Source organism: Mirounga angustirostris, unplaced genomic scaffold, assembly GCF_029215605.1.
Source record: "Mirounga angustirostris isolate CCGP_5_RB_7025 unplaced genomic scaffold, mMirAng1.0.hap1 SCAF_12, whole genome shotgun sequence".
NCBI classification, from domain to species: Eukaryota; Metazoa; Chordata; class Mammalia; order Carnivora; family Phocidae; genus Mirounga; species Mirounga angustirostris.
The window spans coordinates 103,501,187-103,520,778 of record NW_026991720.1 but is presented as its reverse complement, the minus strand read 5'-3'; the positions used below and the strand labels follow the sequence as shown (position 1 = coordinate 103,520,778).

At 57.5% G+C, this 19,592-nt stretch overlaps 1 protein-coding gene across 1 annotated transcript in view; it reads right to left on the bottom strand.

The window, feature by feature from the left end:
- Positions 1-19,592, bottom strand: part of PKD1L1 (polycystin 1 like 1, transient receptor potential channel interacting) — a 138,540-nt gene that overhangs the window by 114,410 nt on the left and 4,538 nt on the right. The window contains exons 2-9 of the mRNA XM_064575588.1: positions 19,416-19,578; positions 17,027-17,150; positions 14,526-14,599; positions 11,579-11,703; positions 6,272-6,360; positions 2,751-2,865; positions 2,000-2,211; positions 1,010-1,308 (exon numbers count right to left, since the gene is read on the bottom strand). Coding sequence (XP_064431658.1) covers positions 1,010-1,308; positions 2,000-2,211; positions 2,751-2,865; positions 6,272-6,360; positions 11,579-11,703; positions 14,526-14,599; positions 17,027-17,150; positions 19,416-19,563 — 1,186 coding nt within the window. The 5' untranslated portion in view covers positions 19,564-19,578. The remainder of the gene's footprint in view (positions 1-1,009; positions 1,309-1,999; positions 2,212-2,750; positions 2,866-6,271; positions 6,361-11,578; positions 11,704-14,525; positions 14,600-17,026; positions 17,151-19,415; positions 19,579-19,592) is intronic.

The following is a 19,592-nucleotide window of genomic DNA, read 5'->3' as shown; positions in this document are numbered from 1 at the left end:
AATGAACCTAGCATTTGAGGCAGTAATTCCTCTTTTCTATGGAATAGCACATACATGCACGTTGTGTGCAATATTGAAAGATTAGGAAACAATCTCAAGGTCTACCCGTAAAAGAACGGTGAGACAGATTTGGGGCACTGCGCTGCCGGACCCCTCTGCACCCACAGGCACGTGTGGGAAGAGCTCTGGAGGCGGACGAGCACATGAGCGAGCACGTGAGCGACAGGGAGCAGGGCTCCGCCTGGTGCACGTGTGTGTGTCCCAGACAGAAATACCATAGGGGTGCTGCTCACGCAGGAGACATCTCAGAGATAGAGAGCAGTGCTGCCTGAGAGGGGGCGCCCATGACCACACGCCTCCCTGTAAGGTGGGGGTTGGAACTTCGAGAATGCACCATATTCAAAAAATAATTTTAAAAAATGAACAGCGAGCAAACAGTGACATGGTGCTGGTGAGCAGGACAAGGTTGGAACTGACCCGCTCCCACCCCCCAGCATCAGCGCTGGGGGCTTCTCCATGAAGACGGGTTCCAGCACCAAGACGTCTGGAGAAAAACGGTTTTTGTGACTTTGTCTAAATGCAAAGTGTTTGACAGTTTAGTGCAGAAGATTAAGCGTGCAATGTTGTGTGTATGTGTGTACCCACAGGACAGCGTCAGCGACTCACACCAAAGCTCAGAGCTTTCCCGTGGAGGGGGTCACTGGCTCACTAGGTGTGTGACCTCAGGACAAAGCCCTGCCCCTCTGGCCCTCCCGTGCTCCTCCAAATGGAGAACAGGGCCGATGGCGGGATTCAGTGAGGAACAGTAGACGGGAGCAGGCCCAGTGCAGGCTCCTGGGCCTTCATCATCAGAACACGCACGCATGGGGGGCCGGGGGGGGCAGGGGGGCAGGGGGCGCCAGGAACGAGTGGGGTCTCCTTTCGGCCCCAGTGTGGCCAGCGCCATCTCTGGGATCTCGCCACACTGCACTCACTGCCTGGGTTCAGATCCTGACACCGAGCACCCTACCTTTCCCGAACTGGTGGTAGGCGGTGACCGCCGCTCCTCCAGTCACATTGCGGATCGCCACTGGAACCCCAGAGCTGTCCCCAAAATCCATCACCAGACACAGAGCTGCTTGGGAAGCCACCTGGCCCCGGAAGCCCAGACTCGGAGGCACCTGGGCGTCTGCGTCTGGGAAGCCACAGATGGCGGGATCCACTGTGTCAGCAGGAACTTGCACGGAGATGGTCCCAGGGTGACACTGAGCAAGGGGACAGAGCTGCTTGGGACGAGGCCAGGATGCTGAGCCACTGTGGCCGAGGGAGCTGTGGGGAGAGAGGAAGGACAGCTTCAGAAAACACAATGGTCCGACCGGGAGGGATGCAGACTGGAGGGGAGCAAGCTCTGTGGAGCCTGATGGCAGGGCTTACTCTCCCCAGCTCCCAAAGTGGGGTCCCGGGCCCAGTGGCGCCAGCATCAGCGGGCCCTGGTGAGAAATGCAAGGTACGCGGAGTCAGAAGCCCCGCATGGGCCCGCAAGCCCGAGGGGACACTGAGGGCACCTACAATCTGAGAGCCCCCGCTCCGGCTGCATTAATCCCAGCCGCGATGCAAATGCTCTCCCTCATCGCTGAAGGAAGGGCCCTATAAGGTATGCTCCCCGAAAGTCACTCGCTCTGATAGTTCTGTGAAAACGCCCAACATGGGCTGGGCACCAGCCTTTCCACCGGCGGCCCTTCCTGCTGTGAGCGCCCTGTCTACTAGGAACATGCAATCATTCACAGCTCCAGTCTGGATGGGCGTGTGCCCAACCCGAAATACAAAGCCCACCCAGTAACGTGGGCTCTGGTGGGGAAAACAGTGGCCAGCTGTGTGGTCCAGGGCGCTGGGACTGAACTGGTCACAAATGCAACCACCACTAGGTGAACAGGGAGACAGGAAGTCGCCAGCCCACGGGGCGTGCCTCCAGAATCGGGGTCTAGGGCGGACACAGGCCTCCCCGCCACCCTCACCCTACCTTCCCGGTAAGGTGGGAAAAGGTGCGGTCGGAGTGTGGGTCTGAACGGACGCAGCCACCCAGATGGGGGCCCCCATCGTAACGGTGGCCGCCGTGACCTCGGTCCCTGGAAGCCGCTCCGGGGCCACGTCCTCTGCAGAGCGCTGCCGTCCCAGGAGACAGGCGGGGATCTGCGTGCTCACGCTGCGGGAGCCCACTGCGGGACGGGTGCACTGGAATTTAAGAGGTGAACGAGTAAGGGGTCATGACGGGGTCTAGGCTGCCATCGGTCAGCGCCGGTCTCTGCACGGTCGGGAAGCTGGAGAATAAAGGGTCCCCGTGAGGCTGTGGGCTCCCTCATCCAGGTGGGTTAGCGCAGGGTGGCCCATGCATTGCAGACGGGGTGCGGGAGAGGGTTCACACCAGCCAGCACAGCGGCCAAGGGCACACCGGCGGCAACCACCGGGAGCCTGGGGAGACATCGCTGTCCCGAGTTCACGCTACTCCCGGCGAAGTGACCACGAATGAGCTCCTTTATAGGGTCAGCTACAAATCAAAGGGGACGGCTGAGCGGGGATGCTCTTGCAGACATCAAAAATGCGGTGCACATTTTCCATTAGTGAGGATCCAATTCATATTACGCTTTCAAACCGGCTGAGCAGCGTCCGAAGGACTAGCAGCTGGAAATACGGCTCGCCCCCAAGCCCCAGGGCTGCCTGACCCACCAGCAGCTTTCCGGAGATGTTCCCCCACGTCAGGCAGACACACCCACCTGGAGAAGACCACAGAGGTCACCGCTGGCTTTCCCAGCCGCACACATCCGTCGGCCACAGGGGCCACTGCTGCCCCAGAAGCTCGCCATTGTCACGGAAGGTCCCCGGGAGTCTCTGGATACGAAGGGGAAAAGGCAGAGACAGAAAGGCTGGCTGTGCTTCGCTCACTCATGTGGCCGTGAGACCACGGGAGGCCTCTCTGTGACCCGCCCCTGCTCATCGGCGGCCCGGGTGACACCGGGGTGTCTGCAGGTAGAAGCTGAACCCGCAAAGGCTGCGCCAGCGTTCTGGGAAGGAGTGTCACCGAGGAGGAGCATATTTAAGGCCATTTACTAACATCTGTCCCCAGCTGGGACCCCGCCTCAGATGGCTCACCCAAAGGGTGGTCACTGTCCTAACGTGCTCTGCCATCCAGGGGCGGCTGCCTGGGCTCGGGTCACAGGGAGCTGTCCCCTGAGGCAGAGCCAGGCCTCTGCAGGAGTCACCTGTGACTCGAGGCTGCTCCCGTGCATGGCAGCAGCTCACCGAGTCTGGTGCCCTCCAAGGTCCTGTGAGTGAGATGCGAGGGGCATGACCACAGCCAGCAAGGACGAGGACCTCTTAGAGGGTCCCCTTCATGTCCCATGTCACAGGACCCCGTTTACCTCGACCCGTGGGCCCTACAGGAGGGATGTGCCGAGGCCGGTCAGGGCCAGGGCACTCAGACACGGACGCCGTCCCCCTCCTCTGCTACAGGGCTGAGTCCTTGTCCTGGGGCCGGGGAAGCTGAACATCTCTGGCCCAGGCTGTCCTAACGCTGGGCAGGAAGTATGTGGGCTCTGGGCGCCCAGCTTCCAGCTGTGGTAATGGCACAAGGGGCCCAGACTTCAGATCACAGCACAAATACCACAGGGCCCGTGAGCCCAGGCCCTCCCTGTCCGCACAGGGTCACCCGTTCTCTCCATCCAGGGGCTCTCCCGCCAGTCAAGCCAGCCGTCCTCCCGCGACACAGTTCCTAGTCCGCTTGTCCTGGCTGCTGGCTTCCTACCCGTTCCCATATCCCTTCAGCTGTTAACGCAGTGATGTTCCTTAAAACCCCCCAGGTCTCCACTGAGCTCGCACAGCCTCCAGAGGACGGACAGGGAGCGCCTCCCCAGAGTGCTGCTCTGCTCAAACCTGTTTCCAGAGTTTTCCGGGAGGAAGGCCCTCTCCCCTGACGCGTGCGCAGCTGAGACTGGCTGCCCAGCACCCCTGCTTGGTGCAGCGGAGGACCAAGGATGCCCGCGGTCCGCTGAGGGCCTGGTGGCGCACAAGAGCACGAATTCCAACCGGGGGTTTCTCTCTAGCAGAACACGTTTCTTACACACCGGCCAAGTTCCAAAATCGCTCCGCAGCAATCAACCCCGAAGTTCCTCACTGGAGGAAGACGGAGTCTTCAGCTGGGGCCCCAGAGGATGCATCAGTCCGCCCAGTGACCTGTACCAGCCGGATGGGCCAGAGCTACCACACCTGCAAGGCAGACGCCTGGACGGTCCCCCCCAGGGGCGGAAGGCTACGGTCGGCACAGAGGACTCCAGACACCACAGCCCTCGGGCACGCGCCCAGGCACACGGCTCACAGGCCACCTGGCAGGTCCCACTCGCCCCAGGACTGCAGCCAGCAGTGAGGAGGGGCTGGCGGAGCCGGGACGAGGACAGGTGTGCGGAGCAGGGGCCCTCTTTGGCTTTGTTTTTCTGGGTTTTCCTAGAGTGGCTGACCTGCCGGGTCCCCATAGTCACCGGTCGGACCAGGCCTGGGTCCCCTGCCGTGTGTGTGTGCTCTGTGAGGGTGGGCCTCCACCCGCCCCCCCAGTCTGCTCTCTGCAGTGTTAGGGCAGCGGCTGAGGCCCAGCGGGGCGACGCGGGGACACAGAAGGCCACGTGCACCCGCTCCGTGCGCGTGACAAGTCAGAGTCACACATAAACCTGACCTCCCTGCGGAAGCCTGCAGGCCCACAGCCGCAGAGCCGAAATCTCCGGCACGCCCACTCCTCCTCCCCTGCCGGCCCTCCCTGGCCTCCCCCGCTCCGGTAGTGGTGGGGTGGACTGCCTTGCGTCCCCGCCCTGCCGGGGACTTGTACTCGCACCAAGGGACACCAACCACTCCTGAGAGAGACTTCAAGGGCCGTCAGGAGGTGCTACTGTTGATCTGCATCCAGCCTGCCTTCAGCCAGATCCCAGAAGGAAGAGGCCGCGGGTGCAGGGCCTCGTCTAGGCACAGGGGACACAGAAAAGGGCCTCTGTCCCCAGGGGTAAGCCCCACCTGGACAGAGCGGCTTGTCCCAGCAGCGCTGCCGGCAGGGGTGGGTACCTGTCCCTACAATCCACCCGCTTCCCCCAAATGGGCCACGTTCCCCCCTTTGCTGGGATGACTCCTTCCCTGGCTCCACCTAACGGACCTCCAGCTCACTCCCCGAGCTCAGTCCCCAGTCCCAGGCCTTCCCGACTCCGTGGACACCCCCCTGTAGAGTCAGAAGGGCCCCACATTGCCCTATTTGCTGTTTGGGTTACGCTTCCCTCCTGCACGGGATTGAGGGTCCCCCAGCGGAGGACAGGATCTTATTAGTCTCTGTAACCCAAATCCTGCCCTGTAGAGTAGGGGCTTCAATAATGGTGGGGTTTTGTGGGGAAGGAGGAATCGCGCAAATAAATGGAGAGCAGGTGCACTGAGGTCCCTGGGGAGACCTGGGGAACACGGCTGTTCCAGCAGCCTGGCGGGTGGGCCACACGGGGCATGGGGCAGGGGGCGCTCGCATCAGTGAACATGGTGGAAATGCGCTAATCACCAGGAAGGACAAAGAAACGTCTGTATCCGGGCACCCGGTGTTTCCTTGTTTTCTGTATGCGTCAATGTTTAAGTTTCATTAGGGTGAGTAAAACCATAGATTTCAGGACTACCATGAGGTCCAAGAGCACGCCACGTGTCTTTAGAAGCACGCTCACTTCCAATTTTTGACGGCCCAATGCTACTTTCTTATTGTGGCAAAAAAAATAATAATAATAACATAAAATCGACTGTCTTTCTCATTCTGAAATGTACACTTCATCAGTGCTTGGTACCTTCCGGGTGTTGTGAAACATACCCCAAGGATTTTTCATCCTAAACATCCTGCGGACCCTAAACCCTGCACCCACTGAACACCAGGTCCTCGGTCCCCAGCCTCCACCCCGGCACCCACTATCCATCCTCTGTCTCTAGGAACTCGGCTGCTCTAGGGGCCTCATGCACATGGAATCCTGCAATATCCACCCTTCCATGACTGGCTTGTTCCACTTAGTGCCCCGGGCTCAGGCTCCCTCTGATGCCACAGTTTTCAAGTTTACCCATGTCACACCCGCGAGAAGACCAGTCACCCATTCTTCCTTCCACCAAGATCGGTGTTCTGTGTACTCTGCAACCTCCCGCACCCCAGACGGTGCTCCAGAGCTCACCCCAGCCTGGGCAGGTCCTCGCTCGCATGCCCGTGTGCAGAGCAGAGCTCCACTGGGGCTCGCAGACATACCTCTTGGCACGGTCACCCCGATCCGCAGCAGCCCACGTCCTCTTGCTGACAACACTTAACACTGCTCTGCTGGTTGTTCTCAAAATGTTCTGGGAGGGGGACAAACAGTAGTAACTTGAGAGCTGCTTATAAGAACTCAGTGACTTTGGGAAAGTAACACTATTTCACTCACAGGACAGCAGCCGGCCCTGCTGGGCTGTAGAGAACGGGCAGAGAACAAAGCAGGCTAGCCCTCTGTCCCCCCGGAGCCCATGGTCTCGGGGTCATGGGGAGCCAGCTGGAGAGCAGGAGAGCTGTGGACACCAGGAGGGTAGGGGGTCCCGGGGGAGGCAGGGAGGTCCGATGGGGTCTTCAAACCTGGGACTCTGCATGTCCTTCTGAATGAGACAGACGTGTGGGCACCCGAGTGGCATAATCTGACCCATGGCCTGGCCGCCATATTGAAAAAGGATGTGAGAGGCAAGAATCCCAAGGGAGATATTCTGAATTGGCTCTCAATTCAGACATTGCATCAGCCCTAGAGACACGAGTGGCTCTGTTTCCAGGGCTGAAATGGGTAAGGCAGCACCCCCTGGGTACCCCTGATGGAATCCTTCCAAGAGGCAGGGCGCCGTAGGACATCTGTGTCAAACTAACCAGCACAGACCTCCTTGATTTACGGTGGGGCTGCATCCAGATGAACCCATCCTAAGTTAAAAATACTGTTAAGCGGAAAATGCATTTGACACACCCAACCTCCCAAACATCAGAGCTTAGCCTGGCCCGCCTTCAATGTGCTCAGAACACTTGAGCCTATGTTGGGCAAAATCCTTGAACACAAGGCCTATTTTATAGTAAAATTTTGACTCTCTCCTGTAACTGACTGAATGCTATACTGAAGGTGAGGAACAGAGCGGCTGTGTGGGAACAGAGGGTTGTCAGGGCATCAGCTGTTGACCCTTGGAACCGTGCACCTGCTGGGGAGCCACCCAGCATCCCAGAGAGGATGTACCATGTGTCACCAGCCCGGGAAGAGATCCCATTCAAAATTCCAAGTATGGTTTCTACTGTTTTCATAACATCATAAGGTCGAAAAATCCTAAGATGAGCCATCATTAAGTCGGGGACCGTCTGTATAACGAGAGTGGCTGGCTACTCCTAACTGCTGGACAAAGCAGGGAGAGAAAGAATGAGCTCAGGGATTCGAACTCCCAGCTCAAGCTGCATATGGATCTATGTTGGCCCCCAAGAAATCCCTGCCTCCTGTAGCCACTGGGCTCAGACTCCCGAAAATCAACCCAGAGCCTCATCCCTGGGGCTCATTCACCAGAGAGAATGCCAGCCGCACCAGAAGTTGGAAAAGGCACAACCCTCCCCACCCAGCCTCCCTGGGGGCATGACCCTGCCAACACCCTGACGTCGGCCCCAGAAAACTGAGGAGACAGAACACATTTCTGTTGCATGAAGCCACCCAGTTTGCGGAGATTTGTCATGGTGGCCCTGGGAAGCCCGTGCAGAAGACTGGCTCCGATGAAGGTGGCCACACCAGGGTGGTGGTCTAGCAGGCAGGGAGGCGGGCCCGGTCTGGGACACCGTAGAAGCAGAAGTGAGGACGGGCGGGACGGGCTGCTGGGGTGGAAGCACGATGGAGCAGGAGAAAGAACAAAAGGACAAGGCCAAGGGCTTGGCAAATTCAGGGCTTGGGTGGGCGCAGGCGGGGCGCCTGGAGGGGACCAGGCCGTGATGCTGTCACTGGCCTCCCCATGCCCCACAGGAGCAGCTTCCTGAGACAAAAATCCACAATTCCTGGGCCAAACAGCAGGGAGGAGCTGGGGGGTGGGGTGGGGAGGGGCCGTTAGAACTTTCAGGGCTTGCCACCTCATGTCCCACACTCACAGAGCCCCCAGCCCCCCAAACAGTGCCCCACCATCCCTGGACTGAGGGTCCAAGCTTCAACTAGTGCTTGACATAATTTTTAGCACAAGTGGTTTTAGCCAATTAATAACCGGGGACCCATCCCACGGAACTGTCCACCCGCGCTCTCTACCTTCTCTGAGTGCGGGCCAGATGCTCTGCTCCCCAGAGGGAAAAAACCTCCAGGTGTTGAGAAGGTGGAATTGGTGGGGGGAGGGAGCGTGCAGTGCATATGCTGAGACTCAGGCTTTCTACTGGGGAAAACCACCACAGGACAGCTCTCCAGGGAAGGGCCTAGGTTGTTCAAGAGTTCCCAAGGAGGGGGCGCCTGGGTGGCTCAGTTGGTTAAGCGACTGCCTTCAGCTCAGGTCATGATCCTGGGGTCCCGGGATCGAGTCCCGCATCGGGCTCCCTGCTCGGCGGGGAGTCTGCTTCTCCCTCTCACCCTCCTCCCTCTCATGCTCTCTGTCTCTCATTGTCTCTCTCGCAAATTAAAAAAAAAAAAAAAAAAGAGTTCCCAAGGAGGACCTCAGAAAACCATATCTAGGGAGATACAAAGGTGTAAAAGAATCCTTACGAGGTTCGATGCTGCATTTATACCCATTTTCTATTTACAGCACCCAACAAATTATGCACAAAATAAATCAGCAAGTGCAACTTTAAACACCGTTTGCCTTTGAAAGGCTTGAGATGTCTAGGAACCTTCTGGTGGTCCACAGGGTGGCGTCCCACCCCAGTTCACACGAGAAGGCCCAGTTGTGCACCTCTCTCCAGAGTGTACGGCCTCCGCAGGAACTTACATGCTGTGCTCTCCCCGGGACAGGAAGGCTGCTCTAAGCAGGAACAGAGCTGTGTTGAAACAGTCGGGCTAATGGTAAACTTGACAAATCGAAGGAACAACAGATAACCAGGTGGGGATGCCTCCGGGCTGGTAGGGCTGGCGAGCAAGATGGAACCACACTGGGAAGGCCGGTGGGCCACCCTCCTCCCACGACCCCGAGGACCCCCCCACACCTGAGTCACGGGCCCCCTGAGGCTGTGGGAGGCAGGACTGACTACCATACAAACTTACTAAAAGGCCCAAATATTTTATTCGGCATTAATGAAAACATAATTCCAATCAGGGGGCCCCAAGCTTTAATGGGAAGCAGTTTTTAGGAGAATAAGACATCCTGAGAACAGAAAGTGCTAAGCTAGCCCTTACTGTTCTGTCCTGAAGACAAGGAGACAGGGTGTATGCCTTCCCCTCCTGAAAAACCCAGGATTTGCCAGAAGTCAGGATGGGGTGAGGACCCAGCTCATCCACCCAGTGCATCCGGTCTTGTCATTCTAAACTGAAGATGTATTTACCAAAAATCATGCCCAATCTGCCACGTTAACTACAGAAGTGGGTTTTATAACTTTAACTGCCCATAACATTCACTTGGGGTAAGAAACTGTATTGACTCATTTGTGTTTGTTCTAGAAAACCAAATTTGCTCATCAACTTTTTATGTAACATTTAACCTACGAACTATGATCTTTTACGGCTCCCAGACCCAATTCCAGAGTGGGGGGTAGGGTCCCCCCACAACACCAAGCTATTTGCAGATACCAGCAAGAATTCAACTCACTTCTGGCACCGTCTACCCGAGACAGCGCCAGACCCCACAGGTGATGGGCTCGGTCCCCAACGCTGCCCCACACACATTCAGGCGCCAGCCAGGAGCCCCAGGCTGTCACCTTTGCTTTATCTGCTTACAGATGGCAGGTTCCAACACCTTCCTCCTTAGGTTCTTTTCATTCGCTAGAGCGGCTCACAGAACTCAGGGAAACTGTTAGTCATGTTTACCAGTAAAGGATACAATAAAGGATGTGAATCTACAGCTAGATGGAAAAGGAAGGGGGCGTGGGGCTACCATGCCCCCGGAGGGCCTCCTGTCCCCAATCTCCATGTACTCACCAACCTGGAAGCTCTGTGATCCCGTCCTCAGGGGTTTTTAGGGAGCTAGAGGTGGGAGCTAGGGGTGGGACTGGGAGTTTCAACCCAAGAATCACAGGACTGGTTCCCCTGGCAACCAGCCCTCCCAGCCCTGGGGAGGGGTCTAAAGTCTCCATTAACATAACACAAAACACCCTCTGGCCCTTTGCTACCCAGGAGTCCAAGGGTCTGGGGAGCAGGGAGCCTGAAGCCATGAACAAAGACCACATCCAAATGAGAAATATAGTTTGGTCATCTGAATGACCAATCTGTGTATCTTCTAAATCCCGATATGGCATGTGACTGTTACCTAATTGAGGTGTGATCAACCCCACCAAGAGGAGACACCTGACATAACCTCCTGAAGTTAGAAAGACCTATCTGTTCTTCCCGGCGAGCAGAAGCATTTTACAAGCTGATACAGTCTCAAGTTTGCATGAGGCGATGCTACATAAACGCCCCATCATCAAACCCGCCCAGGGCCCTGGTGGGCAGCTCCCTGTGGCCATCACTTGAGGCTGGGGCTCCAGGGAGCAGGTCCCTGAGGGCTCGTGCGGGGTGTGGGTGAGCTCAGGCTCAATGAGAACCACGCTCAACGAGAACCACGGAAACCCCAAAGGCACAGGCAGGTGAAAACCCCCTTTGAACTTTCCCAAAGTAGCAGGTGAGCCTGGGAGAGTTCCCAACAGGAACGGGGTGGACTGAGATGCAGTTACTGTTCAGACACAAATGCCCTTAGAGGTATGTGTGCATGACTGCAGGCCCCATGACCAGTACTGGGGACCCTGTGAGCAATACTGAGGACATCCATGGTGAGTACTGAGGACCCCTATGAGGAGTACTGGGGACCCCCCAATGGGAAATACTGGGGATCCTCATGACAAGCACTGGGAACCCCCACCAGGAGCACTGAGGACCCCATGTGAGGAGCACTGGGGGCCCCCACCAGGAGCACTGAGGACCCCATGTGAGGAGCACCGGGGGCCCCCACCAGGAGCACTGAGGACCCCATGTGAGGAGCACCGGGGGCCCCCACTAGGAGCACTGGAAGCTGAGCTGCAGGATAATCTCTGCCAGGGGGTGCGGAGGTTCCGAGAGCAACTGCAGGACTGGCTCCTTCACGTCAGGACAAGAAACGCACGATCTGGGCGGACTGCGCCATCCGCTCAGTCAGAGCTTATCCTTAGCAGAAGAGGGTCACGCACGGGCAGCTCTGTTCTGGGCCACGGCGCACTGTTCACCCAGCGCAGCGGGCTCAGACACTGCCTCACACCCTGGAGACCACCTGTCCCGCCCTCCACCGCCCCACCTCTGGCAGCCGTTCCGACGGCCACGCACAGATACATTTGCTCCTACGTCCAGCCAGTCCAGCCTTAGTAAGGGGACACACATGCGGTTTCTGGAAGCAAAGCCCGAGCTCCCCATGTACGGAGGTGGCTGGCTCTCAGGAATACCTTGTCCCAGGACACCAGCGGGGGTGGATGCTCCAGTCCTGCGTCTTCTTTCCCACGTGTCAGCGCACCCGGAGGACGGCTCACCTTCTCAGTGCTCCTAAAAGGCTCGGGATTAGCGCAGACCTCTAGAGAAAAAGGAAAAACCAGGTCTGAAGACTGCAATGTGCAGCCAGGAGACGGCACATCCTGCATGCCGTGAGCAAAAGTCACACTCGGGTTAATGCCACCTGCCTCCTGTGGGGTCATGGAGTCGGGTGCCTGTGGGATCTGCCTCTGAGTGGGGGCCGTGCCCACGTTTGGTACCTCTTCTGTTTCTAACTCACTAATACAGTGTCTCGGAGGTAAGCCAACGCCAGGCAACGTCAGGGAGCTCCCAGGCCAGAGCCCACGCTCACAACCGCACCCAGAGGGCCATCCCTCTCTCCTCCAGGGCTCAAGGCTTCCAAATCAGGGAATTGGGCACAAAACGGAGGGAACCACAGTCCCAAAGACCAGGCAGGGATCTGCTGGGCCAACGTGAAAACCAGTAAGACGCCCCAAAGTTTAAGAGCCAGGATGCTCCCACAGGAGGCCTCTGGACGTGTCCTGCTCAGCTCCCGGGGCCAGCCAGGCCAGCATCCACCTGCCTCGCCTGCTGGGAGCAGATGGAGCAAGCGTTAGAAAGAAGGCCACAGGCCACAGATGGAATCACTCAGGCCAAGTCAGCAAACCAGGGCTTCATACGTAACCTAACTACGCCTCCAGCCTCCCCCAAAAGCTGTCTTAACAGTCAGTCAGGAATTTCCGGGTCAGCATCAGTGATGTAATCTGTCACGAGGCCCCCTCAGCCCCCGCCAAAGGAAGATGAGGTGACCCACCTAATGAGACCCCCTGCCCTTCCCCTAAGGGAAGGTGACCTTGCCTGGAACAATCCTCGCTTGTCCTTTGCTAATAATTTCCTCGTCCCACCATCCTTCCTATAAAAATCTCCCATTTTGCACTATGCCTGAGAGCATATCTCCTCTTGCTGGATGGGATGTTGCCAGAGTCATGAATTGCTTAACAAAGCCAATTAGATCTTCACACTTACTCGGTGGAACTTCTTTTTTAAGCCATCTCTGCACCCAACGCAGGGCTCGAACTCGCGACCCCGAGATCAAGAGTCACACGCTCCACCGACTGAGCCAACCAGGCGCCCTGGAGTTTTGATTTTCAACCCAAGAATTGCACACGGTTTAAAACCATTGAAGCGGGCGCCCGGGTGGCTCAGTTGGTTGAGCGACTGCCTTCGGCTCAGGTCATGATCCTGGAGTCCCTGGATCGAGCCCCGCATCGGGCTCCCTGCTCGGCAGGGAGTCTGCTTCTCCCTCTCCCACTCCCCGTTTGTGTTCCCTCTCTCGCCGTGTCTTTCTCTGTCAAATAAATAAATAAAATCTTTAAAAAAAATAAAAAATAGAAAATAAAAATAAAACCATTGAAGCGGATGCCAGGTTCAAGGGTGTCTGCGATGCCACTTTCTCTAGTCCTGCAGATGCTTGGAAACGTCCACAATCAAAAGCTAAAGGAAGTATTTCTACGGAGCCCTGGCCCATCACAGAGCCTGGGACCCTTTACCTTTACCTGGAGACACGCAGCCCCCAGAGCAGGTCCCCAGAGCAGGACTGGGATGTCGGGTGGAAGAGAGGGTGTGCTCTGAGTTGGTTTCCCTCTGGGCCCCTCCAACACCCAGCCCCTGGCTTCCATCAGCCGCATCACCACTGGACGCAGGAAGCCAAGCTGTGGGTGCTGACGCCTAGCCAGCAGAGCCCGCCGTCCCCAGCGCCGTCCCCAGCGCCCCCCAGGCAGTAACACTGACCTTCAACCTCCCCAACCTCCCAGGACGACATCCAGTCCGATTTAAATATTTTGAGTCAACACCACTATTTACTATCAAGACTCCAGTGGATTTGTACCTCATGCTAGTAAAAGGCGACCCAAATTAACCTACAAGCCATGTTCCTGAGGCTTCTTTAAAAATACGCTGAGTGAGGGGCGCCTGGGTGGCTCGGTCGTTAAGCGTCTGCCTTCGGCTCAGGTCATGATCCCAGGGTTCTGGGATTGAGCCCTGCATCGGGCTCTCTGCTCAGCGGGAAGCCTGCTTCTCCCTCTCCCACTCCCCCTGCTTGTGTTCCCTCTCGCGCGGTCTCTCTCTGTCAAATAAATAAATAAATTCCATTCCCCACAATGTTCACATAAGAATCACGAGGGTTAGTTTTGTGTTGGATTCAGTATGGATGTCAGAGCCCTGCTCCTGCCAACACACACACCAGGTACATCCACCTTGCTAGTATTTAAAGCTCCTCATGTCTGCCAAGGGCATGGCCCGAGTGGAGAACTCAAATATTCCTTCGACCTGAAGTAACACTGGAAATTAAGTTTCAAGCAACCATTTAAGATTTTTATTTTAAAATATTAATAATGGAAGTATCGTCCTGTGTTAGCACGGGGGAAACCCCAGCACTGTGGCCATGAAGCATCCCCTCGCCGCTAACCTGGGCACCCCCATCACGTGGCTCCACAGGATCCCCCCGCAGACACCGTGGTTCTCAAGGTACAGCCCCTGGAACGGCAGCAGCCCCCTCCCAGACCCCCGGAGGCAGAATGTCCGGGGCAGGCCCCATAATCTGGTTTCAATGAGCCCCCCAGTGAGTCTGATGCCCTCGAGTTTGGAGATCCCAGGAGAGGTGGGTAAGGAAGGGTCTGGGTCCAGACAGGAGTTCCGAAGCCCGAAGTGTCCCTGACTGGCAAGCTCGGGGCAAGCGGCCCAGTGTCTTTTATTCCATACTTCCTCACCAGAAACGGGGCTAGGGCGGCCCTTCCCTGGAGGTGTGGGCTCGGGTGGACTCAGGGCTGTGGCCTTTGCTGGGATCTCCGCACAAGGAGCCCCAGTCAGCGGCTCTGGTCCCAGCTCCCCTTCCCGGGCCCTTACCGAATGGCACTCCATCGGAGGCTCTCGGGAGTGCGGCGCCACAGAAGGACCAGAAGCAGGCGGCCCAGACGCACCTAATGGGGTGGGAACGAACAAAGGGGTGAATAAAACGAACAGTTTTATTCACAGACAGCCTGTGCCCTCTCTTCCGTCCATATCTGTACTTTGTGCCCAAACGAACGAAGGACGCAGTTGGCCGCACACTGATGGAAAGTTCCTTCTATGGTTTTTTGACTGTGTTTTCCAAGTGTGGGGCCTGGTCTCAAACCGTGACTTGAAACAGATTGCTCATCTTACTATTAAAACAGCCTCCCAGGTGCCTGGGGGGGTCAGTTAAGTGTCTGACTTCAGCTCAGGTCATGATCTCAGGGTCCTGGGATCGAGTCCCACATCGGGCTCCCTGCTCAGGGGGGAGCCTGCTTCTCCCTCTGCCCCTTCCCCCCACTCATGCTCTCTCTCTCTCTCGCAAAAATAAGTAAAATCTTAAAAAATAAAAATTAAATAAAAAATATAGTAAAACAGCCTCCCTCCCTTCCCCTACCTGCTGTGGCCTCTCAGGGCCAGGGGCACCCACATCTGCGTCCACAGGGCCGCTGGCCTTCCAGAAAGATCCATGTGCAGTGAATCAAATAGCCCTGAACCGAGGTGCAGGGACTGGGGTCTTGACCAGACACGGCGTGCCATTCGGGGATGCTACCCAGGCCCACCGCCCCCTCCAGGGTCCCATGCATCTGCACTGCAGGTGTTAATCCTGTTCCCGAGGCTGGGGCTCGCCTCCCCGTGAGAACACGTGCAGACTTTGCAGCAAGCGGTTTCTTACCTCTCTGTGCGCCTGCGAAGCGGGGAGGGTATACACTTTAATTTAAGCAAGGACTTCTGCAAAGGGAAGACTATTTTTACGAAACCAGCTTCTTGATGCAATGACCAGGTAGCTGCCAGCAGAGGGCAGACGAGGACCCCTTATGGAGACGGGCGGGGGTGGGGGGGACCGGGGAGTTCTGACAAATGGGGACGGTCCCGGGCTGAGGGCCTCTGTTCAGCTGCTGAGTGAGTCACCCGAAGGGTCTCCTTCCCACCCCTGACCACACCTATCTCCCACAGGCCAGGGAACTGAGAAAAGGAAAAAGCAGAAACGAGACTGCTTGGAACGGTGCACATCCTACAGCAAAACTAGAGGGACTTCTGCGAGGATGGGGGGGGGCGCGGGGGGCGGTGCAGATCAGACCGGGAAGGCCCCAGGGGACCTCTACCCACTGCAGGCGCCTGCCCCCCACGCAGATGGAATCAGTTAGTGGCCATCGAAGCTCCTCACGAGGAGCCACCAAGACTCCACAAGCACCAAGAACGAGAGCTTCCGCTCCAGAGCTGGGCCGGCAGCCGAGCCCAGGACCCCACGGGGGCTCTGACTCTGACTGCACCACCCCCACCTGCCTGGCCTTTCTCCGCGGGCGGGGGCGAGGGCCGGAGAGGCACAGGGACTCACAGAAGGTGGTATGGGGGACATTTCTGCTGATCAGCTCTATCAAGGAAAACCTACACATGCCCAAAGCTGTAAGACCCCCAATGTGAACAGACACAGCAGCGGGGAGAGCAGGAACCCCCCATGTGAACAGATGCACCGGGGGGGCGGGGAGATCGGGGACCGCCCCCTGTGAACAGAGGCACCAAGGCAGAGAGCAGGACCCCCCATGTGAACAGACACACCAGGGGGAAGAGCAGGACCCCCCATGTGAACAGACATACCAGGCGGGAGATGAGAGACCCCCTGCCATGTGAACAAATGCACCAGAGGGGAGATCAGGGACCCCCCCATGTGAACAGATGCACCGGGGGGAGAGCAGAGACCCCCCGGCCAACATGTGAACAGACGCACCTGGCGGAAGAACAGAGGAATCTGCATCTGGCCAGGCCCTGGGGGGAAATTGCCAGAAGCGCTATCTATCCGCTTTGCCTTTTTTGCCTTTAGTTCTTTCCCCGTGTTTGTTCCTTCGGTGGCTGGGCTAGGAGTCTGTGCCCCGGGAACGCCCCCTGCTAAGGTCCTTCAACAGGATCAACCCCCCACCACCTCCTGGGCAAGAGCCGCCCGTCACAGAATCCTCAGAGGCCGTGGATGCCCCGTGCCTCCGGGTGGTTTCCAAGGGAGGGACCCTGCCTGTGAGCCCTGTGGCTACAAGGGGACCACGGGTCCTATGAGGAAGAACTCGGGACTGCGAGGGGTCAGAGATCACGCGCACATGGCACAGTTTCACACATTCACAGACACGAGCACACACACACACAAGCACACGTGTGTAATCACACCCGTGTGCACACTCACAAACAGGCCAGCGCACGCCCATGATGGATACACAGAAGCACACACACACACAGGCAAACACACATGGGCAAATACACAAACACGTTAAGCCTAACTCCGTGGAATACTCCTTTTGAAAGAAAAAGTCCCGAGTGCACCCTTGAAAATACAGCTTATCAAAGTCCCTGAGACCAGCACCGCTCACCTCTCCGGATCATCAGAAACGCCTTTCAGGGATCCCTGGGCCCTCGGGACCGAGGTCCTTCCCGGTGTCACTGGGTCCGGGCTCTGGCCGCAGCAGTCAGCCCGCTGGCTTCCCCCTGCGTCCCCTGGAAGACAGTGGTCGGGGGGGAGCTTATGCTCATACCCGGACATCCGTCCCACATGGGGGAGCGGAAACCCTGCCAATAATATGCTCCCCACCGAAAAGTTTGCTTCCCTAATACTTCCACAGAAAGCTTCTCTTATTAAGTGCAGGGCTCTCTGTGAGTCGGTCTGAACCGGGCCGGCACTCCAGGGGAAGAGGGCGTCTGGCGGCGGAGAGTCAGAGAAACCCCAGCACCCACGACGGACACCATGTCAGGGAGGAGGACTGACGGGGGACCGTGGCCCCTCGGCGCCGCCCTGTCCCTGCTCCCACCTGCGCCCCACCGCTGCTCACCATTCCCGGGGCTAGCCTCGGGATAAAAGTCTCTCTTCTTCATCTATTTGTCAATTTCCTTAATTCTTTATGTTGACGTTCTAATTGAATAGGGATTTTACAAAAGTGAGTTTTATTTCGTGTTTTCCCTAGAAAACTAGACCACTTTTCTGTCTGCTCCAGGAGTGTTTATGGGTGCGCAAGGCCCTGGAGAAGAGGGGGTGCCACGTGGGGGCACGTTTGGTGGCAGAAGCTGGTTCCCAGGTGGGGAGGGTGGGAGGGTCCTGGGAGGAAGACTAAGGAGGGTGCCAGTTCCCGGAGCAGATTTCTCACAGTCCTGTGATTTCTAGAGTGTTGCTGGGGCCCTATGATCGGGCAGGTGAGTACATAGGGCCTGGAGCCCCTGCTGGGTTCAGGGCCTGCACGCCCGCCCCCTGGCCTCCCCAGCGCCTCCAAGCCCCCTTCGGCTCTTCTCTGCGGGGAAACTGTACTTTCCAGCTTTACCACTAAAGGCTTTCAAATGAACTGTGCACACAGGAAGGATCCACTGCAATCAAATACCCACCGAGCTGGCAAACAAAGCCCTTCTCCAAAGCTCTGCAGCTGTCACCTTCCTGGGGGGATATGAAGGCTCACCTCCACCACCCTGAGCTGGCATTAGGCAATACGCTCCTGGGTGTTCCCTCCTGGGTGGGCCCCAGGATCCGGGGTTGAAGCTCCCAATATGCTGGGACACAATAAGGAGCCAAGCAGTGACCCACGGAGAAGAAATGTCCCTGCGCCGTCCTACACGCCGTAGCCGCCTGGGGCTGAGTTTCATTAAAATAAGATTCCATGTCTCCATCACGTTAGCCACGTTTCAAGGGTCAGTGTGGGACACAGAACATTCTGGGTGCCAGGAGACCCTGCAACCAGTGGGGGGCTGTGGGCCAGGCCGCCCTGGGAACAGGAAGCGTGAGGACGCAGGGACGCCACGGAGGTGAGGGTGGCCCGCTCTGCAGCAGATGGGACAATGTCATAGGAGCTTTTAGGACAGATGCTCCGGATGGAATCAGTTAGTGGCTTTAAGAAACGGACATCGAAGCTCCTCACGAGGAGCCACTACGACTCCGTCGGGAGTCACCTACCTTCCTGGAGGCTTCTCCCCACAACTTCCCTGCACCAGGACTGAACCCCTGGGAGAACCTTCCAGAAGGCAAAGTACCCAATACAGCCTTCCAATCTTCTGTGGCTTTTGCTAAATTTCAATGAATAAAGGCCACCTATTTAGAATTTTTTTTAACTACAAATTCGTATTTGGGATTTAATGCCCAGTGCACAAGGGCAGCATGGTCTACACACCGTCCACCTCAGTGCAGACCTGGGTTCTGCTGTGACAGCATGACTCCCTACCCCCTCCCTGCCCCTGGATGGAGTTTAAGCTGGGCTCACACCTGGCACATTACTCCTACCCTCATGTGCCTTCTGCGCCCAGAGGCCCCACACACTCACTGTCCTCTTTAGATGCCCCAAGCCTCCCCCACCAGCACACACAGCATCAGAGCGGGGGTGAATTCGGTAATTGTGTTGCAGGAAAGGTGAGGGGAGCTGCTAAGATGTTGGTGGTGGAGACTTACCTTCCCTTGAGCTGACCCCAGGAAAGGGCTGCAACAAGAAGAGCAGGGGCAGGACTCGCAGGAGCACCCTCCAGCCCGGACCCCCACAGACCGCTCCCATGGGCCTCCTGCTCGCACCCCAAACCGTGGCAGGCACCCACAACGGGCCTGTCTCACCCGACAGCTCTCCCCTGTCCCAGCAGCAGAGGGCCTGGCCCTTAGCACCTTGCCCATCGGCCAATAGGGAGCTTGCTAGGTGGGGGAACTAGGGTGTCACCCACCCATTCCCCGCCCCCCCCACCGCTGCCCTCCCCCCATCGAGGCCTAGGGGCATCCGCCCCTCAGAGGAGCCGTCCTACCTGGTGTGAACGTGCAGCGGAGAGTGTAGGTCCAGCCAGGGAGGCACCGTATGAAGTGGGTGAGGGTGACAGCGAGGGGGCGCCCTGCATTCCCAGCAGAGGCCAGGACAGGACGCTGGCAAAGCCCTTTTCCAGGTATGAGAAACATCTGCTACTCCTGCCCCTAGAAGAGCGACC